Raw genomic sequence first — 26,566 nt, 5'->3', positions numbered from 1 at the left:
GGGAGAAATTGGTCAACCTCAATGGTCGTGGTACCTTTATTCTCACCTAAACAGTTCTTCCTCATCTAAGCCATAGGCCCTAAGAGAGGTAGTTGCTCAAGATTAAAAGGCAAGTTGTTGTATTAGGTCTGAGAAATTACCCGATTTGATGCTTAGTTCAGGAAGAGTCATCCGCTTATGCGGCCTTGTAATGTCTTTTCAGTTGGTCTTTTTAGCTGTATGTGAAGGCTTTAAAAAAGGATACCTTGCAAGAGACTTTTCTTTGTATAATCAGTGATTCATCATGTATTTGTCTTTTCTGGCCCTTAGATTTGAATCTAAGCTGGTACTGGGTACATCATTCGCCAGTGATGTTGAGTCATGGCCTTCGCGATGAAGAACCGCACCCAGCGTAGATCGCCAATACAGTCATCGTCCTCGGTTGCTGACCAAATTGATATGAAATTATCTTCCGAAGTCTGAAGCACCTCACGTAAGAGTTCCTCGTCTGTGGTTTCCTCGTCTGTGATCTCCTCGTCTGTGGTTTCCTCGTCTGCGATCTCCTCGTCTGCGATCTCCTCGTCTGTGATTTCCTCGTCTGTGATTTCCTCGTCTGTGATTTCCCCGCCTCTGATTTCCTCGTCTGCGATCTCCTCGTCTGTGGTGTCCTCATCTGTGATGGTGTGTTCCGAGCTTGCACTGTCTCGCCTATCTATATCTCTGCAAGGCAGTGGAAAGGTTTTTGTAGCTTCCATGTGACCATCTCGAGCAAGCATTCGAGTTTGTGATAGTCGACCACTCGAAGATGCGGAAAATCGCCCACCAAAAGATCTATTTGGTAGTGTCTGCACTGGCAGAACATCAGGGATGAGACTGACAAAGTCGTCACAAGTAAAAGAACGAGCCCTAATGGCCTCTAAAAAGGCTTTCACATATTTTATTTGGCCCTGGGAAATGGCTAGCTCTAGAGGACTGACAGTCCCCGGGTTCTTGAGCAGGGGGTTTGCTCCTAGTCCTAGAAGCTCTTTTGTCAAGACTAGTGTCCTGAGTTTTGTAGTCAGGAACAGAGCAGTACGGCCATATGAGTCCAATTGATTGATATCAGCACCACGTTCCATGAGAAACTGTACTGATGCGCATGGAAGTATGTGATCCAACCATGGATGCCCATTGGGCTGATAAGACTGTCGTAATTGCGCGTGTTCACCATCCACGTCAATGACCCGGCCATTTTCGTCTCTCAGTGTTTTCACAACTAGGTGTAGCAATGGCGAGAGCTCCCCGCGGTGCATGTATGTGGAAGTAACATCAAAACCCTTGTCAGCAAATAATTGAATTGTTTCTACTTTCTTGTTAAGCGTAGCGGCAACAAGGGCAGCTTTGCAATAACTGTTGTCTGGATCAAGCTCAAAATTCCATTGTGCAAGTGCTGCTTGGAATTGAGCAACAGGGCAAACGGCCGCCGCGTGCTCCAGGTACGAACTAGGTTCTTCCCAAGCTCGTTTGAGAATGTCAAAGTATGTGGGTATCTTGTCAAATGGTTGGATATCCCCTTTCTCAACTAAGAATTTGGTAGCTTCCACGTGGCCTGCACACGAAGCTTGAGGGCCAGTGGAGCTTGTCACCATCGAAATCAAGGCCTCCACGTCTTGGTCGGTGAGAATCTCAAAAGTGCTTTGCATCGCGAGTATAAACTTGTCTGAATAACACACCGCATTCAATGCAACTTTGCCGAGTCTCTTGAAGTCCTTTTTTCCAACTTTGTGGAGAAGGCTGAGCAGAATGGCCGTTTCGCCCTTTTTTGCTGCAGAAGAAACATCCTGTTCAGAAACCAGATACCCTGGGCAACGAAGAAATGTTTCTATAATTTCGGCATGTCCGTTATTCACTGCACGGGACACGGGCGTATGTCTCATTTGAGACAAGATAGGCCTACACCCCTTGCCAATCAATCTTTGAGTCAGAGACATGTCTCCAGTCTCTGCTGCTACAGCAAGCAGGTTGGATTGCTCAAGTGGAGTAGTAGCTGCGAGTCGTGTTTCAAGATCGATTCGGGCCAATATCGTCTGGGTAATGTGTGGGTTTCTCCATGGAGATGGCCAAGGGGGTGGGAATACATCACGGTGACAAGTTTTCAACATTGACTCCCAGCCGATGGTGCTCATAGCTTCCATAAGTTCGGGAGGTGTATTGTCTAGGAAGAATAATACTATGTCTTCGTAGCCCATTTTTATTGCTGTCTCAAGAGCCGAAGGATGGCCATATTCGGAGACATAGCCTGAAGGTGGATGGGTAAAATCAGCACCGCGTTTGATCAGATATTTAACAATCTCCAAATGGCCTGCTGCTGTGGCAGAATGAAGGAGATCAAATGCTGAATCTTGATCTTTGCATTTACTCTCCTCAACTAGATACTTAACCATCGGCAAATGCCCACCCATAATCGCAGATTGGAGTATTGTTAGAGTCATCCTCATGTCAATATGGTCCAATGAGCCCCCCTGAGATATTAGGAACTTGACTGCATCCAACTGACCACACAGGGCTGCGTGGCTCAAAAGATGTGAGGATCGAACAGTAGACCTTGTGATAATTGAAGGCAGGTTGTCAATAAATATCTGAAGAATCTCCACATGACCATTTCCTGCTGCGATCATCATGGGCGACCTCGATTCGAGTTTATAACCAACGTAGCAGCCACGTTCCTTCCACCAGAATTCTGGTGTTTCCAGGAAATCAAACAACCTGTAACCAGCAGATACTAGCTTTTGTAGAGCATCTGAATTGCCGGTCTGCACAAGGCGCAGAATATTGGGTTCGCAACTATTCGCAAATATTGAGTAGAGCTGAGGGTTGTATATGGTGTGGAACAGGCGACAAGCCTGTGACATTGCGTTTAAATCTGATGCATATTCCAAATTTTCCGTTATGCAGAATAAGAGCTCCAAGGGTAAAGAAGTTAAAGACATTTCTGTGTACTATGTTGTAGTTGAGGTTGTAATTGCCCCTTCCATGGGGTTAAGCTAATTTCCTATTTTGGATACACGTGACTCCGTTTCACTGCCTGAGGCACCAATGACGCTAACCTCCGACTCACCGACCTGCCATCCTTATCTTCCCCCAGACGGCCCCAACATCAACAAGCGTTCTGAACAGTTTAGACTGTGCCTTGCTTTTTTTCTTTCAGTATGTACCAGATGGATGGATGACATAGTCTTCCTATTTTTTTTTACGTTTCTTCGCCTTCGAAATACCCTCATTACTCGTCGCGAGCCAAATTCAAATGATACAAGTTGGAGATCTACACTATCTGATGGTATGAGCGGTGATACTGCAAGCTTGGGGATATTTTCAAGAAACACATTGGCCTTTTGCGGGTAACTGGGTCGTCAGAATGAGCCCTGCCGCAGATACTAGTGAACCTCCGTCACAGCGGAAGATGGCCGAACATGGTGTCGAAAACGGTACCAATGGGAGCTTGAAGGTTGAAAAACAATCCGTGGTCCATTCGACTGAGGATAAACACAGTCGAATAGATACTCCTGTGGCACAGTCCAGCGGCGAGCGTGACGAACGCCCAACCAATGGAGACGATGGCGCAAATGGACAACGGGAACATGACCCAACAACCGAACGCCACCTTGCGAACGGAGGACACAAAATGGCGGGCTTGGAGCACGAGCAGGGACTCGGTATCCTAGTCGAGCATTCGCCGAACAACGGAGATAATCTTGGCCAGTTGTCAGTAGTGGATGTGTACGATGGACCCAAGGTCAAGGCTGCTTTAGCTGAGTTGTCTAATGATCTATCTCACCAACTATCAGAGGACAAAGACAAGGTCTTGAAGTTGTCTCCCGAGAAGATCCAAGCGCTCACATCCTCCCCGGAGTCAATACCTTACCGTCCCGTGGGATCAGAAACGAACGCTGGCAGGCGAGTAGCCTCAGACAACGTCCATGTGGATGATCCTCTCGCACGACGGGAGATACCGGAGTTTGTGCTTCAGTCCCTGAGCGAAAAGCCTTCGATCTTGGATGTTTTGCCAAAGTTGCGCCCCACTAAAGAAGTGTCACTGGGAGATGCTTCTGCGCCGGCGAGTCCTGCCTTGCCACGGAATACTCGAAATCCCTCCCTCCGCAATCGGCCGCACCCAGCACGAACAGTTTCCACCCCTGGCTCCACGCGACGTCAATTGCCCCTGGCCCCAGGCAATGACCGCCTAACCCAAACATGGGCATCGCGCTCGAAACAGGACCGACCCGCGCTGGACCGCGAGTTGAGGAGCCACCTTCTTGCATCACCTCAGATTATAGAATCGCCCATGCCCTCACCGTTGCCATCATCTATCCCTTTACCGCCAGTCTCTCTGCCAACCTATCTCCAGCTTGAGCTTGCTTCTGGTCGACCTTCACCACTGTACATCCATCGTGATGCGGCCAATGACTTCCCCTATGAATCATCGGCTGTTAAGATTGAGAGGCTGATGAACTTCATTATGCTTGCACCTATGCTTGAGCAGGTGCTTTGCTTTGGGAGTCTTGCCTGCCTTGATGCATGGCTTTACTCTTTCACGATAATGCCACTCCGGTTTATCAAAGCTGTCTATATATTGGGTGAGTCATGGGTGATGAATTTAGGAGCTGAGATCCGGTTCATTTGGAAATTTGTCCTGAGCGGGATTGGTCGAGTATGGCGCAGGAGGAATCATTATTCAAAGGAGGACGAGCGTGGAAGACGCGAAAGCGAATCTGATGCGACTCCTCACCTGCCTCAGGGCTCCTCTCTGGGGCCAGACATAGCACCAAGAAAAAAACATCGATCCTCCGAATCCCGCAAATACCACCATCGGCGGAAGAAGTCGATGCCGTCGGCGCTGCTTCCAGACGATAAAGCGGACATCCTGACAGGCCTACTGATGATAGCTACCTGCTGTGTTTTGATGTACTTCGATGCAAGCCGAATGTATCACTGGATTCGTGGACAGGCTGCTATCAAGCTATACGTTATCTACAATGTGTTGGAGGTCAGCGACAGACTGTTGGCTGCCATAGGTCAAGACGTCCTCGAGTGTCTCTTCTCACGCGAGGCTCTTGAGCGTCGTCCTGACGGCCGAAGCAAGATCATTCGTCCGTTCTGGTTGTTCCTGGTGGCACTGGTTTACACAGTATCACATGCGTTATCTCTGTTCTACCAGGTCATGACTCTGAATGTGGCAGTCAACTCATACTCCAACGCACTGATTACGCTGCTTTTATCAAACCAGTTTGTGGAGATTAAATCCACCGTTTTCCGCAAGTTCGAGAAAGAGAATCTCTTCCAGCTTACCTGTGCGGACGTCGTGGAACGGTTCCAGCTTTGGCTCATGCTTACCATCATCGCCTCGCGTAATATCGTGGAGACAGGCGCATTCAACTTTGTCGGCAACCTCGGGCTAGGATCTAGCTTCCCAGGCCAGTCCTCTACAATCACCAACAGCACGCCGCTATCCACGCCTCCACGCACTGCCTCATCCATCCTCCCTCAAGCATTCACCCTCTTCCCATCCTCAATCCTCTCATCTTTCAACAGTGTCAACTCCTTCATCCCAACCTTAGCCCAAGTCCTAGGCCCATTCCTAGTCGTACTGGGCTCAGAGATGCTAGTAGACTGGCTGAAGCACGCCTACATCAACAAATTCAACAACAACCGTCCAGCCATCTACGGCCGCTTCCTCGACGTGCTAGCCAAGGATTACTACACCAACGCCTTCGGCGAACAAAACCTAACCCGACGAATCGGCCTCCCAGTCATTCCTCTCTCATGTCTCTTCTTTCGTGTCTCGGTGCAAACATACCAAATGTTCCTAGCCGCCCTGATTCCCCAACACCCCTCCTCAACGGCAATGGGAGCAACATCCCTAACCTCAATCCACAACAGCTACGCCCCATCCCCGGTTCCCTCCGCACCACCCTTGACATTCGCAACCCTCCTCCCGGCCTCCGCTGCCCACGTCAGCGCGCTCTTCCGCACTCTCCTCGAAAATGCCATCCCTTCACCGGCCCAGTCTGTGCATATCTTCACGGGTATCCTGCTACTGACTGGATTCATCGTCCTGCTCATCCTGAAACTCCTGCTTGGCATGGCCCTGCTTGCGTTTGCACGCTCCCGATACAGGAAGATGAAGAGTCGGGAGAGCGAGCGTAAACAGTCCTCGAATAACCAGTCTGGTACTGAAACTGGGGCACCTCGTACTCGTGATTTCTATGTTGAGGGTAGTCAGCGTGCTGGTGGGTGGGGTGTTGTTGAGGTTGGCGATGAGAAGAGGAAGTTGATATATGCGGATGATCCGGATGGATTGAGGCGGTTGAAGGAGAAGGAGGAGAAGGATAAGAGTAAGGATGGGGAGTTCAATGTTGATCATGTACAGCGGTATGAGATGATTGCCAAGAAGATTTGGTGATTGGGTGCTTGTTTGTTGTTGATGGTGGAAGGTGTCTATAGGTTGAGTGTAACCTATAGAATACATAGCTGTATAGTACTAGTACTCATCCATATCTTTTATTCGCATTGTTTGGGCCATGGAATCGTAATAAAAGGGGATATCAAGATTACTTTCAAGCTACTTGGTATCTATACATTCGCTGTAGGCAATGGGGGAATAAAAAATGATCGATTCGTGTCATCGGGGATAAGAATTTGAGGAAGGATATCAAAGTAGGGCGAGCAGGGGTATGTACAAGATCTCCAGGGGTTCGTTGGTCGTGATCAGTATTAGCGAGTGGACCGGTCATCAACCACAGGAGAGCCAGCTCCTGGTTTTCATCATAATAAGGTCTCATGGCCTTCAAATGAAAGCTGCGGGGGTGAGCCTTATTAATACTGGTGAGTATTTGCGCGATTGAATGTGTGCCCTGGTGGAGCGCGATGCATGACCGAGGGGGAAGCGGTGTTTGCTCGCGTATAGCTGGACGGATCGGGAGGCCCTTGGGATCGAGGCTGGGGTGTGTTATGGGCCATTGATGGGTTGAAAGCTGCATAGCCACCATTTTGAGGGGCAGGAGTTGCTGAGTTCGCTGGAGTGTACGTCCTTGGTGGAGGCTGTCCATATGCGGCTGCTTGTGGGGGAGTTGTGGGTTGGTAGCTTGCAGGGGCGTTGGTCCGATATGGAGCAGGAGTCTCGCCAGTACCTGCCGGGTTGTTGTATTGATAGGGAGCAGGAGTGCCACCGGTGTTTGCCGGAGTGTAGGTCCGATAGGGAGCAGGCGTCCCATCAGTGCTCGCCGGATTGTTGTATTGATAGGGAGCAGGAGTGCCACCAGTGCTTGCCGGAGTGTAGTTTCGATAAGGAGCAGGCGTCCCATCAGTGCTCGCCGGATTGTTGTATTGATAGGGAGCAGGAGTGCCACCAGTGCTTGCCGGAGTGTAGTTTCGATAAGGAGCAGGCGTCCCATCAGTGCTCGCCGGATTGTTGTATTGATAGGGAGCAGGAGTGCCACCGGTGTTTGCTGGGGTGTTGGTCCGATAAGGAGCAGGCGTCCCACCAGTGCTAGCCGGCGTGTAGGATCTTGTTGAATATGGATCCTGTGGGTAGTAATCTTGCTGCGCGCGAGGCGCCCCTCTCCGGCCATCCGGAGTTTCGTATCCTGCTCCGTATTCGTCCTCTCCGCCGTATGTACCCCTCGGAGGACCGTAGGGGTCGTAGTGCGCAGGCGCGTGGTCACGGTTGAAATCATCGTAATCATCGGAAGCATGCATGTCAGCCGAAGAATAATCAGGTGCTGGGGTGTGGCTCTGATATGGCTGAGAATCAGAGTTATCAGTCAGGTTGCGATATCCAGGGCCCGGAGTATTACGATCACCATTGCCATATGGTGCAGGAGCCGCTCGAGAGTGAGGGGTGGCCATCCGTGATGGAACGGTAGCCGGTAGGGGAGGGACCGGGGGAAGTGTCGGAAGCGTCGGATTCTGGCCATCAAGAGGAGTATATCCCATTCCAGCTGCATTGCCTGTCAGTGAAGCGGACTCGGACATTGCTGAAGACGAAGTTCCGGTTCGAGCCAGTTTTGGTTTGGCATCGAAATCTAGATTCGGTAGTGTCGGGTTTTGCGCCGGCGCTGTCGAGGTCGATTGCGAGTAAGGCGGCAGAGTAGTCTGTGTGGTACTTCGCGACAACGAAGGCACTGCGGGGACCTTATCTCCGGCGAGAGACGGCAGAGTCGGGTTCGAATCTGTGTCCAGCATTGGCTTAGTGGGTGCTCGGTTCTGCAATTTGAGCCCCTTTGCCAGTGCCTTGTTGTTCTTGCGGTGCACGATGCGCTTCAGACGTTGACCAACCTTTCGGAGGCAGTACCTTGAAAGAGTACCGTCTTCCGCTGGGATGTGGTGGAAGAGAAAGATTAAATAAAGTGCGATCGCCGAGATCAACCTGAGAACCGATAGGACCCAAACGATCAGGGTGAAAAGCATACCAAACAAGACCACAGCTTGAAGGGTGTTTTCCTCGGCCAAAATCTTCACGTTGTTGAAAAATTGAGCAACTGAGGAACTTCCATCGTCGTGGGCTGCATTCGCTCCTCCGGGAATGAGGTCCATTTGCATGACTGAATAGAGAGTGATGGCATTGATAACTTGGCGCGGGCCATCTGCGAAGATCGTGATCATCCACGCTAGAAACTTTGTTAACAATTTCTAAGATCATTGAGGGTATAGTAAGATACTTACACTGGAAAGAGAAATATGCATAAAGAGCAACATATTCTGCTGCTTTCCTGTCTTTGGTTAATTCAGCAAAGACAAGGAATCGCCTGTATCCACGACCCCGCTGGCCGAAGCGAATACTCTGAATGCGCACAGCCAGCGGGTCCAGAAAACTGCGAGTAATACTACCCGAGCGAATGGCACCGATAGCATGTATCCATCGGTAGACCAAAATAACGAATGAGGCAATAATACAGGCGGCGAAGATCCAGCGGGAGATGTTGAAGGGAATAGCGGGTTCGACTCGGCCAGACCATCGAGAGAAAGCCAGCAAGTTGATTGCAGTGAATGTATCAACGCCATAGACTGCAATTGAGATAAACAAGAACACCCATAAGAAGAAATATGAGAAGGGTGTCAAGCAAGACTCGGATTTAAAGTCGTCCAAGTTCTGGGTGAATAATTATCAGTATGCCAGCCACCCATACATCAATATCACCGTGTAGACCTACCACGTAGTCCCATTTCTCCTCCATCGCTACATCCCCCTTCTCACGGTCTCCACCACAGAGCATTGTGTCAATTGACCTGGTCCCGCCAGGAGGTGATCACAGAGGATTGGAAAGAATGGCGCGATCGCTAACGATCAAAGGTCAACTTCCTCGGTCCAGCCGGGCAAAGTCGTGATTGAGAATAGAAACAGGTATAACAAATAGAGAGAGGCAAAGGTCAGTCGCAATGAGGGAGATGATGGTATATTAACCGCGCGAATGGCGCATACCTGCGGAAGGCAAGGGGGGAGGTTGATCGCGGTGTCAGGTATCGAGGGCTGCAAGCCACGTGTATATGATCACAATGAAACGTTGGTATTTCAGTTGCGCATTGGGGTATTCAAAGCGACAATAGACGGACTTTCATTGAAGACCGCCGATCTCTCGCCAAGAAAGGGGGCACGACGTGGAGAAAGAATGCGCAATCATCAGTGGAAATAGGTGGTGATAGAGTTGAATGAGTGTGGCAACCTCAACCTCGAGCTTGGAGGCTGAAAAAAAAAATGAGTGACACAATGGAGGTTGAGAAAGGGGAAGTGAAACACATTTGAGGGGAGAAGGGGAGGAGTTCGGTAGAGGTGGAGATGCGGGAAGTTACAGGCACGAGCGGGTTTTCTGTTTAGGGCTGACAGGGTCTGTCTTCTTTTCATATATGTTCATCTCTTTTTGTTCTTTTGTTCTTTTTTATGTTCTAAATTGGGAATATCCTAGGCTACCTTCATCAATAGCCCTGAAACTATTGACACCTATTCTTAGAGCAACAATTCTTCGGAGAGAACACTGGCCCACTAAAACCCTGAGACAGATAAGGAAGATGGGTCCTCTGACACTATCCATTCTGAATGCTCACTGGCCATCAGCACACGCCAGGGGAGGGTCCGGTCCATGTACCTAAGCACTGATTCACTCCGGGCGCTACACAATTTGATGATACAATTCCAAACGTGGCCTTACGACACTATATTGTTTAATTATTTTATGTGGGATATCCAACTAGTTACTGTCTCAGAAAGTAAATAAACATGTTGATACCTCAGGTGTCACTGCCCATTTTAGACATCACATGACTATCTGTAACCTTGGAAAGAGCTTGTTCGTTCCACGGTTCAGACGTTAACGCCAAGACCGGGGACCCCCATCACGCCTCGATAAGCACTGATGGCGCCTCCCCCGTACATTAAGTGTGTAATATCCCCATTCTTAGTACTCCGTACCCAAGTACAACATTACCGAGATAAAACATTCAATGTTGGAGCTGTCTAATGACCTTATTTTACCTGTTCGGCAGCAATCCCAATATCGAAAGGCAACCCCCAAAGCTGTTCCAGCGCGTTTCGCGTTATATTTCATCAACATTCATCTCGCGCCGAGTGACATATTTTCACCAGTTTATCGAACGTACTGTTGTTCAACTTCTCCACATTATAGGCGATGGGTAAACTGTTGTCGATGGCCATTCGGTCGTTGCGCCCACATGAATTATTTCCCCGAACTCATTCTCCTATCCCTCGTAAGGTGCGCATACCAATGCTTCATCACAACCAACCCCGCCGCACGTTCACTCTCACCGCATTCAACTCAACGAATACCGATGATGATGATGATGATGATGATGCCCGTTTCCTATATGAGCCTCTTGAGGGAGTCGAAAGATTCGAGAACTATCGACCAGGGGGGTATCACCCCATACAAATCGGAGATCACTTTCACAGTCGATATGGAGTTGCTGATAAGTTGGGACATGGGTCTTATTCAACTACATGGCTGGCCCGTGATGAACAATCCAATAAATATGTTGCAATGAAAGTTTGTACAGCAAACTCAAACCCAAAGGAAGTGGACATTATATCCACTCTCAGTCTTCCTCGTTCTTCTCTAGTCAACGATCTAGGAAAGACGATGATCTCTTCGATTCTAGATAGGTTTACCATTCACGGCCCCAATGGCAGTCATGCTTGCTATGTTACAGCGGCGGCGAGGGTTAGTCTCTCCGGTGCAAAAGATGGTTCGTGGTATCGATTATTCCAGCTTGACGTTGCCCGGTCATTAGCCGCCCAACTTGTCCTTGTTGTGGATTATGTGCATGCCCAAGGAATTGTCCATGGGGACGTTCACCTAGGCAACATTCTTCTGAAAGCTCCGCCTAATTTTGACCAGCTCTCATTCGAACAATTACATGAGAAATATGGAACACCAGAACTACAGTCTGTCGTTCGTCTAGATGGCAATCTAAATGGCAATTCGCTTCCTCCTGGTGTCCCATCCCACGGTGTTACACCCATGTGGCTAGGGGAAGCGAGTGAGAAAATCACACTTGCAGAAGCCAGGATTTTGCTTATAGACTTTGGCGAAGCCTTTTCACCCTCAAATGAACTGAAATACGAATCTCGAACCCCCCTTGTCATCCGACCCCCCGAGGCTCGATTTGAACCAAATAAACCCCTATCTTGCTCATCAGATATCTGGACTCTTGCCTGTACCATATGGTCTATCATCGCTCAACGGCCATTGTTTGAAGGATTTTTCGCGACTGAGAACGATATGACCTGTGAGCATGTCGATACTCTTGGTGTTTTGCCACCTGAATGGTGGAGCAAGTGGGATGCGCGATATGATAAATCTACTGAGGATGGTACGCCAATAAATCGGGAATATTTCCGATCTTGGGACGATCGGTTTGAGGATAGTGTGGAACAGCCCAGGCGTAAAAAGGGAATCCCGTCGTTTGATAAAAAGGAGAGGGACGCTATCTCCGACATGCTACGGCAGATGCTCTCATTCAGACCCGAGGATCGTCCCACTACCAAGCAAATTCTGGAGTCAGAATGGATGGTGGAATGGGCTCTGCCTGAATATAGCAAGATTCAAAATAATGTATGAGGTATTCTAGGGTGGGACTATATATATCATTTTCATCCGCTCCAGACGGATCCTTAGAGGTCTAGGCTGGATAAACGTCCAGCTATTTTTTTTTTCTAAATGAATCTCTACTTAATTATATCCTTATGTTTCAATCAAAAACGGCCGAACAACGCTTTTCTTCTCACTCTAAAGTTAAAATACCTGGGCGGTGTCATTCCTCCGGCTTAAGTCCGTCGTCCGTCCGAGACGGCCCATAGATGCACCGAACACGGAACATAGCGCAATACGAGAAATATCCATGCAATATAAATACATGGAATTGAACCCTCAATTGATTTCCATAATCGACGACAGACACTTCGATGCCCAACAATATTCAAGTCCTTTCACTACCATAAACATCCAAAATGGTGTCTCTACCAGACGTCCAGTCCTCAAATGCCCAAATCGCCAGCACACTGCCAGCGGGTCTTGTGGCCGTCTTCGTAGGCGCAACAAATGGCATCGGCGAAGCAGCCTTGAAAGAGTTCGCACGCTCAACCCGATCACCTCGCGCGTACTTCGTCGGCCGCTCGCAAGAAGCCGCAGCGCGCATCACAGCCGAATGCCGACAGCTGAACCCAGAGGGAGAATTTGAATTCATCAAAGCAGATGTCAGTTTGATCAAAAACGTCGACGCGGTCTGTCGTGAAATTCAAAGTAAAGAAAAGACCATCAACATCCTCTTCCTTAGCTGTGGAACTATTCGGTCCGGAGAAGGTAGGAAATTCCGACATCACCCACAAAAAATATAGTAATTTTACTCATAAGATACCAATAGATACATCCGAAGGTCTCCATATCATGTCTGCAACTGGATACTACGCCCGAACAAGATTCATCATCAACCTCCTCCCAAACCTCAAACAAGCGACGAGTCTACGACGCGTCGTCAGCGTTCTAGCTGGCGGCCATGACGGTCCCATTGATGTATCGGATTTTCAAGGAAAGAAGATGTCCATGCTGAAGATACGTGGGCATCTTGTATCCATGACCGATTTGGCTCTAGAAACACTAGCCAAGCAAGCGCCAGAAGTGACCTTTATTAACGACTACCCCGGCGCAGTCAAGACGGGGATCGGGCGCGAGTCGAATACTTTTCTAGCCTGGATTATGAATATCGTACTCATGATTATCGGGCCCTTGGTGTATATTCCGATTAGGGAATCCGGGGAGAGACATCTTTTCTTCGCGACGAGTGCTAAGTATCCTCCCCGTGCCCTTTTGAATGCGACGGCGGAGGCTTCCTCTGGTGTGCCTTTGTCCGAGGGGGTTGAGGTTGCTAGTGGGACAGATGGGAAGGTTGGGAGTGGGGTTTACAGTATTCATTGGAGTGGAGAGCATGCTGGTCCTAAGGTTGTGAAGTTGCTGGCTGGACTTCGCGAGCAGGGGATGGCGCAGAAGGTTTGGCAGCATACGGTTGGTGAGTTTGATAGAATTACAGGGCCAGCGGATGTCTGAGTCAGGGGGTACGTTTTGGTGATGTTGTCGAGTTCCAGTTGGGAGCGTGTGCAACGTTGATATATGTATTCGTATTCGTCGTCCTACAATATTGCGGGTATGTCAGTCGTAGCTTCGAGTAAATAATATCTTTCTTCCCATTTGCACTGTTGTGAGTAAAGTTAGCTTACATACCGATCATTGATTTTCTTATTTCGCGTTTCAGTAGCATAGATAGAATCATATCCAAGCTGAATGGGCTAATATGGTGTGTGATCAATATTACTATTACTTTACTCTGTGATTCATTCCAAGTTCCTGTTTTGAATACACTAATATATTCCTCCAGGGCTATTTCCTTGGGTTGTCAATTCCTAGAGTACATCCAATGATCCACCTATTATCTATGCATTGTAAACCACAATATCCCAAGACGCCCACCGTCATCAACATTACGTGGAATCGCCCCACAACGCAGGCCGTGTACTGCAAGCTATTGGATAGCTGGAAGATTATTTGTCCATGTCGTGATATACACCCCTTCTGGCATAGATCGAAGGCTGGCGAGAGTCAATGCCATGATCATAAGTCGAGACACAATATAGATCAAGTTGGTGGCATATAGGATGGCCGAAAGTTCACCCATCTTGGGATCAGGGTTCGACGAGGAAACACATTTGTCTTTGCGCTATCAATCAAACTTTTTGGCCCTTCTTCATCCATCAATTCGACCAGCAAGCCGAATTGAGATTCAAATTTATCCCGCAGCTGGATTGAATTGCGTTTCTCAAAAGGGGTTTCTTTTTTAACGAACTTGAGCATCTCTGGCCCAAGTGGAGAGTTTTTGTCGTCGGAAAGAATAACTTTATATAAACACTGTACGTTGTCGTCTTCCGAGCTTGGATTGTTGTAAATATTTTCCAAGGTAATCATTGCCTTCGAGGTGGCATCGGTATCATGATAAAACCATGAAAATTCCCTTAGAACACTCAGGCAATTGCGCATGAATTCCTGCGGGTCACCATCCTGAGCAGTAAATTGTGCTAGTAGAATGGTGATCAAACCAAGTCCAGGGACTACAATCGACATGACGGTTGCGACTCTCCAAAGGAGCTTCTCTATGTCAGAGGGAAACTCGAAATTCCACGCAATTATATGAATACAGCCAAATGCGGCAGATAGCACAGCCAACGCAATGATTGTTGAATGCCATTTATCTGATTTGGCCAGAGGAATGTTGTCATTCTTGATGCGGTGGACCTGCTGAGAGCCGTTCTTTTTTCTTGAGTTCGAAAGAACATCCCAAAAACTGTCATATGTTCTAGAAAATCGGGGCACTTTGGAGCCTTCTCGTTTCGTCAGCTTTATTGGGACACCAATGCCCTGAGGTTTGTGCCAGTAGGTGATATACACGGCAATACCACAGACCGCGAGACCCAAGGTGAGCGTTTCAAATTGAGAGAAGGGCAAGCCCCGGATCTTTCGAGTGATAAGGGAGAAAATCAACCAGCATATTTGGACTATAGCAATTGCCTTGGCGAAGTAATCCTGTTTGCCCTTGTCTTTGATGTCATCTTCGTGAATCTCCGGGCTAGCATAAAGATCAGGATGCTTGGCATATTGAAACGCAGTGAGAGGAAGTTGGATGCATTTCTGATCCGCAGTCTCGTCTATATGCTTGAAGGAAAGTCCTCCCATGTTGGCAAAATATGAATGCGTGACGGTCCACTCTGGTCCTTTATAATCCTTGCAATGTTCGGAGTCGTTCTTTTGCGCATGACCTCGAAGAAAAAGCCTCCTGATCAGCCATGGATATGTCACTGCCATCTTGCTGTTTTCTTCGATCAATTTTGTGGCATCGATTGCCATCAAAAGCTCAAAGAAGGCATGTGCCATGATAAACTCGGGAAACAAAATCGTGATAATCATCCACTGGCAACTTCGTAGAAGCTTTTTCCCGGTGCCATCATGTGGGGCTGGTACATTCAAATGCTGGATACTCCAGGTGCATGCGAAAATTGTTGTTCCACAACTGAGGATGATATCCCAGGTGCCTCGACGATTGGGGCTGCCCTGCCACCCAAGATGGTCGGTGGCCGATGACTCATTTGCGACCACAGGAAGCGCCGGCGTGAAAATGCCGAATATCAATAATTTGGCTGCCATGAAATCTTTGTTCTGACTTTTGGAGAGTAGCAAGCCTCTGACTTTTTGAAACGCCAAAGCTTTATAAACCGGGCTTGCTGTGCTGCTCGTGTACGGAACAATACGTCCCATGAACTGCTGCTTAGAATGGAGCGAGGAGATAACAAGAAAAGCACAGAAAATTTCAAACGAAATAAAATGAATGGAGGCCAAAGATACGAAAACCCAGAGGTGAGATTGTGAACAACACCTTGGTCACGAGGTTCAGCCGCAATGAAATGGCTCTCAAAAGCCAATGCCCCAAAATAAACAGCAAAGCAATATACAACGTAAGAACATGATTGGTTAACTATATATACACTTCATTTATCTCGATTCATGATTACCCCAGTTAGATTCTAAGTGTCGTGGCAAAGCAGGGGGCCCGGGGCCAGCGCTTAACCCAGTTTCATGGGAATCTCATTCCCTTCGCATTTTATTAATATCTCGCTCATTTCTTTTTCCTTGGTGATAATTGCTTAGTATAACTTTTGACAGAGATAAAGACCTGTACTCCTACACGATTTCTCCCGTGATTCAGTCAAATCAGACCTACTTCCCAACGAAGAATCCTCTCCCTTTTGCTTTTTACCAGACTCTCCGAATCAAACACCAGGCCATCATGACAGACCTGGCATTGAACGCCGAGGGCGAAACTTTCGCTCTGCATGTGGCCGCTGGGGCAGGAGACGCAAAGAAAGTTCTGCAGATCCTCCAAATCCATCCCAGCTGTGGAAATTTAATGGATTGGCTAGGAAGAACTGCAATCCATTATGCAGTGGAAAATAAGAGAATGTCTGCTGCTGATTTGGAAGGGATTGTTAAGCAATTGGGTCTTGATGTGATTAATAGCGGCGATAATTTCGGTCGAACACCATTACACTGGGCCGCAGATAAAGGCTACAAAGACACTATGCAATTGTTACTCGACCATGGTGCTGATGTTGATGCTCAAGATTTCTCGAAGCAAACGCCTTTGTCTCGATCGGCATGGCGAGGATGGCAGGAATGTGTGTCACTACTGCTACACCGGGGAGCCAGGTCTGATATTCCAGATCAGAATGGACAGGTCCCTCTACACCTAGCAGTGGTCAATGGGAGCACTGCAGTAGTCCGCCATCTATGCAACAAACAGAGTCTTACCTCGATCGATTTGGATGGCCAAACAGGTCTTCACCTAGCGGCAAAGTTAAGCCATACAGGTGCGGCAAAGGTTATCACGAAGAGTTTGATTAAGACCAATGCGAATGGGAATCATATTTTCCGCACCTTGGAGCAAGCCGATGGATGGCAAAATGACTTTACCGATGCCACTCGCGCCATTGACGCGTTGGTGTGGGCAGCCCTCAACGGAATTGAGAGCATGACCATTCGCCTCATTAGGCGTGGTGTGGATGTTGGATCATATTCCGACAGTTGTCGTATGTCTACGATGCAAGCAGCAGCAAGCGCCGGTCGTACCGCAATAGTAGAACTACTTCTCAACAACAAAGCCGATGTCAACGCTCAACCTGCTAAATCTAAAGGCTATACAGCTCTTCAAAGCGCAGCAGTCGCCGGTCATACAGAGATAGTAAAACTACTTCTTAACAACAAAGCCGAAGTCAACGATCAACCTGCTGGATTTAATGGCTATACAGCTCTTCAAGGCGCAGCAGGCGCCGGTCATACAGAGATAGTAAAACTACTTCTCAATAACCAAGCCGAAGTCAACGCTCAAACTAGCATCAGTGGCTATACAGCTCTTCAAGGCGCAGCAGGCGCCGGTCATACAGAGATAGTAGAACTACTTCTCAACAACAAAGCCGATATCAACCCTCAGCCTGGTCAAAAGGAAGGCTATGAAGCTCTCTGGCGCGCAGAAAAATCCGGTCACAGTGACATTGTGGAACTACTTACTAAAGCCAAGGCACAAATCTCCCAGTTATAGTAGTTAGAGCGCATCTTCAAATACTGGACCCAACTACCTATAATGCATACGATATCGATGCTACCAGTCCTAAACTTCCGTTCCTTATTACTCTTCTAGATACAATGAGCAGGGAGAAGTCAAAGAAAGCGAAACCTTATGGCACCCAGTCCACACTCATTCTCGAAGGTGGCTTGACAAACACAGACTAGATATGTAATTCTTTCCTGCACCCACTACCTCTAGCATTTTGGTAAATAGTGAAGAGGGGAACGCTCAAGGCTGTATGCTCTGAGGCATACGGGTCGATTCAGCACTCGCAGTTCAGTTTCATACTCGACTCTGCCTACAAGGGAACCAGGACATGCAGTCCAAGAGGTCAATTCAGAGAGGGGTAGAGGTGTGTTTTATTCAATATGTCCCTTCCTACTACTTGTATCCCCCGGTTCCCCAAGATTACATAATAAAATCGCTTCGTAAAGACAGGACAGGTAAGGTCAATACGTAGTGGGAGGCATGGTCCCCCACTACAATAGGTACCTGGTAATTTGTAGCTTGAACAAAACACAATGGGCTTTTTCGTTTCTGGGCAGCATCTATATGCTCCGTTTTTATTGGAGGTCTAGGTCCGGTTTAATGAGAAATGTAAGGGATGGTTCTTTTTTGGGAACGTGGTTCGAATTGTTTCTTAAGCTCAGTCTTAATGACCCAGAGGTAGGTGAAAAAATCACCCGGTTCCTATGAAGGTCTGTGACGGACATGTGTTTACCTTTCCCTCAAATTGATTCCGTCGATTCCGTCGATTCCGTCGAAAAGGTTCAATAATGTTAACGTCAAATCCTCAAAAGCTTTCCACGTCTTTAGCCTTTAGATGCCATCTCTTGTAAAACGCATCATAAAGACAATTTTTCGCAACAATGCTTTTCATTTCATCAGTTATGCCTGCGTATTGAGGAAGGCTGAACTTGGCGGAAAGTTGGACGAGGCAAGTCCATCATCGCACGATGTTGAAATCAGGGGTAAAATTTTCAAACGACGCTTCCTTGGCATGGCTATCGCTGTCTGACGAGGGAGGAACATCGGGACAATCTAATGACGTAATCATAACACCTGCCTCGATCCCTCCATACCTAGGTAGGTATCTAACTTTAGAATGCAAGCTGACACTCGAATAATGTAAATTTATATGCTCGACACAATTTCCCAGGGTTATTATATGCTAATGTACTCCGTATAAGTCGACATGTCATGGAAGATGGGACCTGTTCGCGGATCCAGTGTTGCTCAATCCGGTATTGATTGCGAGGGGCTAAGTTGGAATCCCTTACTCCGTACTAAAAGATCAAGAAAAACAATGTTTGACTCCACTGAAATTCTCCTTTTAGTCTAGATCAAGGGAATAGTACAAAGGTTGTTGTTGCTAAAATTTAATATGTTTGCAACCTCCGCACTTGTCATATGTCACTCCCAGGCAACCATCTAAAAGAGATTCATCCTGTATCATCCCTTGCGGATTTTTTTTCGAATCAAACTCATCTCACCTCTGCAAATATCATCCACATTCTTTCCAGTGTGCATTGCTATCTCTAAAATTGAACGAGTTACTCCGTATACGATACAGAGGTCTCACTTGAACCAACGAGAGCCAAACACTTTGTCATCTCTTCTACACCCACACTAGGCTCTCCACTAGTGTTACTGGAAACCTAATTGAAACTGAGAGAATATTTGATACGCAGAAAGGTCCTCACCTACCTTCTTTGCTCCATGTGAGATTTGAGCCATCAAATCACAAAATCTATATCCCGCGGATCCTCCGGAAAATCCTAGCAATGGGACACATCAGCGACAGCTCCACCATTCTATATTTTGGTCTCGCCGCCGGAATATACCTCAAGCCGGAATATGCTATTTTCGATTCCAGGATTGTGACGGGCGCTGTTATTTTTGGGATCATTACTGTGTCGAGGATTGTTTATTGTCTTGTGTTGTATCCCGATTATTTCACTCCATTGAAACACATATATTCACCTGCGGTAGGCCAGCTATCATTCCTATATATTCAATAACTGTGCCTAACAGTATCTAGAATCGAAGCTGGCTTAGGGGTAATTCTCCGAGTTTCCTGCTCGAGACTCCCTATCCACAGCTACGGGAGTTGGCCCTGAACAAGCCCAATCAAGATATCATCCGGTACTATATGGTCGCAAACCTCGAAAGGCTGGTTGTGACAGGCCCGAAAGCCCTGGGTGAGCTTCTTGTTACGAAAGTTTACGACTTTGAAAAACCCGAATTGGTTCGGCAGAGCTTGCGGCGTATCACCGGAGATGGAATCCTACTTGCTGAAGGTGAAGAGCACAAGGTAAATTTGGCCCTTCAATTACCACTCAACATAGATTCAAACTTACAATATCTCCACTAGATACAACGCAAGAATCTCCTGCCAGCCTTCGCCTATCGTCACATCAAGAACCTCTACCCAGTCTTTTGGGACAAGAGTACAGAAATGGTCAAGATGATTGAAAAAGACCTAGAGAGCAGAAAGGCCAATGGCGATAACGACAACACAGTCCAAATCAGTAACTGGGCCACTCGAGCAACCTTGGACATCATCGGTGTCGCCGGCATGGACCATGACTTCGACTCTCTCCGTGATCCCGATAACACCCTCAACCAAGCATACCGCAAAGTCACGTCTCCGCCGCCCCCCATGATGAAATTCCTTTTCGTGGTAAGCATGCTATTCGGTAATCCAACATGGATCCACTCGTTGCCGACAAAACGCAACAAAGATATCAAGCAAAGTGGCGAGCTCATCCGTAACGTTGCACGGCAAATGATCCGACAGAAGAAGGCAAAGATGGAGGACCCAAAAGCCGAAACTGGCATTGACATTATTTCCGTTGCACTAAGCAGCGGCACTTTTGACGAAGAAAACCTCGTCGACCAATCCATGACTTTCCTAGGCGCAGGCCACGAGACAACTGCCTCAGCATTACAGTGGGCAGTTTACGCACTCTGCAAGAATCCCAACGTCCAAACTCGCCTGCGGGATGAAATCCGCGGCAATCTTCCCTCTCTTGACGATCCGAATCCAATTTCTGCAGCCGCAGTCGATAGCCTGCCCTACCTGAATGCAGTGTGCAACGAGGTCCTCCGCTTCCATCCCTCTGTGCCGGTAACCATACGCAGGGCAGCTCGTGACACGACTCTTGCAGGCATGCACATTCCCAAAGATACGCTGCTCACACTCTCTCCACAGGTCACCAACCGGTTGGAAGAGCTGTGGGGACCAGACGCGAACGAGTTCAACCCGGAACGCTTTATGGGTCCTGGTAAGGCTAATACCGGCGGTGCGGTCAATAATTATGCCTTTTTGACTTTCTTGCATGGTCCACGTGCGTGCATTGGGCAGGGTTTTGCGAAGGCGGAGCTTGCTTGCTTGCTTGCCGCTACTGTCGGTCGGTTTCACATAGAGTTGAAGTTCCCTGATGCTAAGTTGGAGATTCGGGAGGGGGCTACTGTATCACCTAAAGATGGAGTGCTTGCCTTGCTTACGCCACTGGAGGGGTGGTAGATGTGAATCAAATCTGTGTGTTGGTTGAAGGTGGTCCTTGCAGTATATATTGCTTGTCTTTTGGGTGGTTGTCTTAACGTCATTCAAAGCGATCTATCAAATGCTGTAGTGAATACTAGCCTCGAGAGTTCATTTATATGTAATCTGTATTAGAAATACTATGAATTCCTCGACCCCTGCATATGTACCGAATAATGTCTGGCACTCAAGATCTTTCTCTTTACGCTTCAGCCCTCACCTGGGCGCCCCCTGCCACTTTTTGATCACTGAGTAGAATCCAGCACGCCTGTGAACACATAATCCAAAGGCTTGCCTACTGGATATAGCCTAATCATCGTCTGGGGTACAGCCCCTACGGCAAGTTTTAGAGTCCATCGCGTCAACCACTAGCAGCTGAGCACTGGCTATTATGGCTGTAAGCTTTCGCCTATAGCCTTCCCAATGTCATATCGAGATGGAATAAAACAATAAGTAATATCAGAGATATATCCTATATTTGAGTATGTGGCTTAATAGCACTTAGTTCCCTCGTACACGAGTAAACCTCCCTCTTTCAAACTCTTTTTTAATTGTCTATTGAATAGTCTTTTGAGTAGTCTTTTTAACGCTCTTTTTGAATGATCTTTGACGCCCTATCCTAAATGAGCTAATTGAATATGAGCAATGCAGCAAAAAGGGCAGTGACCAATGTATATGCGGGTCGACGTGATGGACTCTAAAACCTACCGTACTTCCCCACCTCTCTTTCCCCCAAGAAATATTTCCTGAATTCCACTCATCTGTTATCCCAAATACTGTCCACTGGAATTTCAGCCTGTTTCATTTCAAGTATCCGGTATCGACTCAGACAAGCACTAAAGGTTGCAATTTCGAAGTGATCAAAACACGATGAATCCTTCTGCCCCCACTGGCCCCACGCCAAGGCCAACCCACGCTTTTGCAGGGGTCCTCACCCGAACCCAGCGGGCCAGACTGGTCCCGCAGTTTCAATATGATCTCCGCCAAGCCCATGATGAATCGTCAACCGTACGATTTTACGATCGGGTATCCGTGGTAGCATTCCACCGGGCGAATGAAAAATCTCAATGTGGTCCCTTTGAAGAGAGAACTTCTCCAGGTTTTCCGAGACCAGTACGGATTTCAAACCTCATCGTTCGAGATTCCGGTCATCCAGAATCCAAATTCCCATTCAGCCCTCATTTAGCACTTGCTGGATCATGCGGATAATTTCGCCGCCGACAACACACTGCGAATCTATGTGCATTCTGGACACTCATGTGATCCTGGAAAGAGACATGGTATCTCACGCAAGTAGTCACACCGAAGTCTACGTTTGACCATTCGGTCATTTACCTTATGAGTCATATACTCATATCGATACTCAGTGGAACCCGTATTATCCCGGGTCCCCTGCTAGACTAGTGGGCTGTACGGCTGAACCTCGACCTATACCCTGGTTCCGTATGCTACATATTTGACACTTGTTTTGTGGTGTCTAGTGTGTTCGGTCATGCCTAGGGTCAGAGTTTGTGGATGCGCTGGATAGGATGCTCATACCGCAGCCAACCATGACTTGTCATTCAATCGAGCCTTTATCGATACTTTGAACGAAATGAGCGGTCAAAACAGTACACTTGCCACAGGACGCTTGTATGGAGCCCTCGACGAAGAAATATATCGGCTTCTCCTGTCTATGTCTGCAAACCCAACACAGAAGGTGTAAATATAGGGAATCAGATCCGTCATGCCACGCGCCCATCACAAGCTGCGGTAACGAACGAGCTGAGGATCCTCCTAAGTGTGAACATTGATGGCATCAACGATCTGCGCGCCCTGGATATCGATTTCTGGAAAAACTGGTCTTCGCAGGCCTTCGCCTGCATGAAGCCAGGCTCCATCAAAGTTGAGGGATTATACACCGGTTCTCTCATTGCTTCTATTCTCCATCCCAGTTGAAATGTGATTGAAGCTACCTAATGACGGGGCGTACACTTACGTGGCACATGTCACGTCAACGAATTTGTTAGCCGAACAACCCCGAATTAACCTCCCAATCCGCCCTCCACGGGAAATCTGAATAGCAGCTCCGCTAGTGGCGTCGGTTGCTAATGTCTTTCGAGCTGTCTCTGTCGCTTTCGCTCTGTCACTGTTGAGTCAAGTGTTGTTGCTAGTGTCTTTCATCTATAGCATTTCTCCCTTGACCCGCTTCAAGCGATACCAACACTGTAGCATATAGGTAAATGAATTTGCTCGTTTCAAAGTGATGCGTTTCTTTTCCTAGCTATTTCGTCTTTGGATCTCTATGTGCCTTTTTGATTGGCGAGAGCCTAGGTTCCGCTTTGAAGAAATTCTTTCCCTGAGCTGAATATAGAGATGGAGGGGGGGGAGGGGGGCTTTTTTCTTCTCGCCGGTCATTGCGTGGGCGTATTGTATCCCCTGGGTGGCTGTGTCTCAGTCGGGTGAAATGTTGACCGGAGGCGCCCACCAGTGGGGCGCACTACCCCTAAAGGTGGATGTGATAAGAGAATGGTGTTTCGGCCCGGTCAATGCTTCGCATTTTATGCTAGCCAACTACATCTCCACTAACTCGCGGAACGGCGGGTCCGCTAATTTGACACTACTCTCAAGGGATTTCAACTAAATCCAGCTGGCTCAGGGACGAGGGCTAAAGTGCCATAAGGCACCCATCCCCCACTTTCCTCATCTCACCATCTCACCCCCCTTGATCTTATTTCAGTTAACAAGAGCTATTCTTCACCCTCCCAAGATGGACGATGATCCTCCTTCTCCCGTTGACGATGACTCTCCTTCTCCTACGGATGATGGCGACAGGCTCACCAACCAGCCCACCATCATCGCCTTTGACAACAGCGGCGACGGCCCGCTCCGCGTCCCCGGGTTCGGCGCTATCCCTCTGGATTATGAGCTCCCGTCCGAGGCGCGCTTCGCCCACGGAAACAAAGAGTGGCGTCAGGCGCCCGCCGTTACGGCACGTGAGCTGACCATGACCACAGTAATGAACCGTGTGACTGACCTCCCGAACTGGCATGTTGACGTCTTCAATGGTGTGGTCGTGTCGCGCTGGCGGCAAGACAGCACCGCCTCCATCGAGATGAATCCCCTGCTGAGTGACCGGGCTTGGGTCTGGTGCGTGCGGGAACTGCGCGATAAGGCCGTCGAATATCGTCAGAAAAGACATATCCGGGTGCTGGACACTGGGTCCTGCTTTTGCAAGTCTGATCATGTTCCTGCGCTTGGAACGGGGGAGCTGGCTGATGAGTTCCAACGTGCGGTATTACCGGTGCTCCGGACCCTCATGAAATCCAGCTTGTTGGATTGGCGGTCAAAGTCTACACTAAGTATCGTCGATCCGAACTTGTTTCCACTAGTCTATGGGCAGAGCTTGGTTTTGGCCGATGGGGGTCGAGTGGAGATAGAAAATGTGCTGGGCGCATATAAAAGAGCAACCACCCTTGCACCGACTCATATAGACAAGAGAACAGATTCGGCAGATGTCCAGAGTCAGATCGGGAGGTGGCAGAAACTGCTTCTGTGGGTGAGAGCCGACTACAAAACAGCGCCTCACTACCGGTGGAGCACAAATTATCAGGCCCTGCCGTGTGAAGTGGAGTTTGTCGGGGATGCAGAGTCGACGAAGGTGCGCCTCGCCTCATATATCAACAATCTACACCCGATGCACCAGGACCTCTACCGTTCAATCGAAACGCTGGTGGGCCGGGTGATCCCGTTGTGGAACGACTGTCTGGTGCAGGGACAGCGCGGCTGGAGCGACATCCTGAATCAAGGCCAGCTGGGGCCAGTGCCGCTACGGATCATTACGTATGGGGTAGAATGGGAGAATGAGCTTCCCGAATGGCTTCTCGCCTTCCGGGTTCCAACGAAGGCGAGAAAAGAGATGTACCGCAGAGCCCGAGAAGCGCTCTTGAGCAGTGCGGAAGACAACACGGACGAGGGCCGCAAAAGGCACCGAAAGGCGCAAGAAAAGCTGGAATGCTTTCCAGACGTGGAGGGAAACGAAGACAAGGAGTTGCCGCCCCCAGATTCAAACCTCTGGCAACGCGCAAAGGAGTATCTTGAGCTCCCCGAGGATGGATCGACCACTCCCGTTCCTGCCCGGGAGGACTGGCAGCAACACATCTGGTATGAGATCGAACACAAGGTCAAGCGGCTGCTGCGCTTCCGTCACCCAGAGCCAGGGACCGCGTTTTCTTACGAAGAGTGGAAAACTGGGCGCCACAATGAGAGAGCCGTGGTTGATCTCGTCCGCGAGCGGAAGGATTGGGGCAAAATTCCATACAAGCCAGTCACGCCTCCCCACAAACCCTATACGATTCGGCTGCAGGACACTTTCCGTTCGCAAGGACTGCAAATAATTGTAAACATGGAGAACATCGAGCTTGCCCCTGGCACCCAGGACTACAAAGGAACGGAATGGCACATGGAAGGCCAGCTCAACGAGCACGTGGTAGCTGTCGCCGTCTTTGCATACGACATCGACAATATCACCGAAGCCCAGATCGCCTTCCGTCAGAATACCAAGCTACATGAAAGCTTTTATCGATATAGGGAGGATAAAGAGAAAGGGCAAATGTGGCATCCCCGATTGAAGCCGGCCCATCGATATGGGAAACACGGCTCAGATTCCAATGAATTGGCGAAGATCCTGGGATATGATGGCTGGGACCTGGACACAGATAACCACGCAGTGAGGACATGGCAGAATATAGGTGCAATTTCGGTCTCGGAAGGGCGTTTGATCGCATTTCCCAACCTTGTAGAGCACCGCGCTGAGCCCTTCTCCCTGGCTGATCCGAGCCGCCCGGGGCATTATCGTTCCATCACGTTGTATCTGGTTGACCCTCACTATCGTGTCTGCTCCACCCGCAATGTGCCCCCGCAGCAGCATCACTGGTGGTCACAAGCGGTAGGTGAGGACCTGAGAACTGCCGGTCTACCCCAAGAGATGATTGATGAGATCATGAAAAACACAGGCAACTGGCCTATGGGGTTGCCGGAAGCCCGGCGGCACCGCCACGCGTTTTTGAAAGAGCATCGTTGGAACAACTTGGTCAGGATAAATAGAATGGAGTATCCGTACTTCAATTGTTGAATATATACGATCGGGGGCACTAGAAGGTTTGTCGGGGGCCGGAGAGGAAATTCTATTTAAGAGTGATGTTTACATAGATACTACGGCAGTCTCCAACGGCCAGTGCACCATAACTCATTTTTTTCGCAGTATACTTTATGATATTGGTATTTTATACATCTGAATACATTAATATCACAACGATTTCAGAATTCAAGTTGAATGCTTGTTGGCTTGTT

General features: G+C 48.5%; 9 protein-coding genes across 9 annotated transcripts; 6 read left to right on the top strand and 3 right to left on the bottom strand.

Annotated features, from left to right (window-relative positions):
• Window positions 1–317: 317 nt before the first annotated feature.
• On the bottom strand, window positions 318–2,870 carry PEX2_092130 (ankyrin repeat domain-containing protein; the record flags this gene model as incomplete). The annotated part of the gene is made up of 1 exon (XM_016746483.1): window positions 318–2,870. One exon carries the CDS (start codon window positions 2,868–2,870, stop codon window positions 318–320), a length of 2,553 nt encoding a protein of 850 aa, XP_016600199.1.
• Window positions 2,871–3,373: 503 nt separating this feature from the next.
• PEX2_092120 (TAPT1 family protein) lies at window positions 3,374–6,418 on the top strand (the record flags this gene model as incomplete). Its single annotated transcript, XM_016746482.1, has 1 exon — window positions 3,374–6,418. The coding sequence occupies one exon, from the start codon at window positions 3,374–3,376 to the stop codon at window positions 6,416–6,418; it is 3,045 nt and encodes a 1,014-aa protein (XP_016600198.1).
• A 413-nt stretch (window positions 6,419–6,831) lies between these two features.
• On the bottom strand, window positions 6,832–9,230 carry PEX2_092110 (uncharacterized protein; the record flags this gene model as incomplete). The annotated part of the gene is made up of 3 exons (XM_016746481.1): window positions 6,832–8,624; window positions 8,680–9,106; window positions 9,168–9,230. The coding sequence occupies 3 exons, from the start codon at window positions 9,228–9,230 to the stop codon at window positions 6,832–6,834; spliced, it is 2,283 nt and encodes a 760-aa protein (XP_016600197.1).
• Window positions 9,231–10,733: 1,503 nt separating this feature from the next.
• On the top strand, window positions 10,734–12,086 carry PEX2_092100 (uncharacterized protein; the record flags this gene model as incomplete). The annotated part of the gene is made up of 1 exon (XM_016746480.1): window positions 10,734–12,086. One exon carries the CDS (start codon window positions 10,734–10,736, stop codon window positions 12,084–12,086), a length of 1,353 nt encoding a protein of 450 aa, XP_016600196.1.
• A 389-nt stretch (window positions 12,087–12,475) lies between these two features.
• Window positions 12,476–13,568, top strand: PEX2_092090 (Short-chain dehydrogenase/reductase SDR; the record flags this gene model as incomplete). Its single annotated transcript, XM_016746479.1, has 2 exons — window positions 12,476–12,827; window positions 12,889–13,568. The coding sequence occupies 2 exons, from the start codon at window positions 12,476–12,478 to the stop codon at window positions 13,566–13,568; spliced, it is 1,032 nt and encodes a 343-aa protein (XP_016600195.1).
• Window positions 13,569–14,153: 585 nt separating this feature from the next.
• On the bottom strand, window positions 14,154–15,713 carry PEX2_092080 (uncharacterized protein; the record flags this gene model as incomplete). The annotated part of the gene is made up of 1 exon (XM_016746478.1): window positions 14,154–15,713. The coding sequence occupies one exon, from the start codon at window positions 15,711–15,713 to the stop codon at window positions 14,154–14,156; it is 1,560 nt and encodes a 519-aa protein (XP_016600194.1).
• A 640-nt stretch (window positions 15,714–16,353) lies between these two features.
• Window positions 16,354–17,661, top strand: PEX2_092070 (ankyrin repeat protein; the record flags this gene model as incomplete). Its single annotated transcript, XM_016746477.1, has 1 exon — window positions 16,354–17,661. The coding sequence occupies one exon, from the start codon at window positions 16,354–16,356 to the stop codon at window positions 17,659–17,661; it is 1,308 nt and encodes a 435-aa protein (XP_016600193.1).
• Window positions 17,662–19,472: 1,811 nt separating this feature from the next.
• PEX2_092060 (cytochrome P450) lies at window positions 19,473–21,217 on the top strand (the record flags this gene model as incomplete). Its single annotated transcript, XM_016746476.1, has 3 exons — window positions 19,473–19,676; window positions 19,730–20,002; window positions 20,063–21,217. 3 exons carry the CDS (start codon window positions 19,473–19,475, stop codon window positions 21,215–21,217), a joined length of 1,632 nt encoding a protein of 543 aa, XP_016600192.1.
• A 2,767-nt stretch (window positions 21,218–23,984) lies between these two features.
• PEX2_092050 (DUF4246 domain-containing protein) lies at window positions 23,985–26,348 on the top strand (the record flags this gene model as incomplete). The annotated part of the gene is made up of 1 exon (XM_016746475.1): window positions 23,985–26,348. The coding sequence occupies one exon, from the start codon at window positions 23,985–23,987 to the stop codon at window positions 26,346–26,348; it is 2,364 nt and encodes a 787-aa protein (XP_016600191.1).
• Window positions 26,349–26,566: the final 218 nt, after the last annotated feature.

Source organism: Penicillium expansum (assembly GCF_000769745.1).
Source record: "Penicillium expansum strain MD-8 chromosome Unknown contig313, whole genome shotgun sequence".
Lineage (NCBI taxonomy): Eukaryota > Fungi > Ascomycota > Eurotiomycetes > Eurotiales > Aspergillaceae > Penicillium > Penicillium expansum.
Note: the sequence above shows the minus strand (reverse complement) of the source record. Positions and strands in the feature narration are given on the sequence as shown.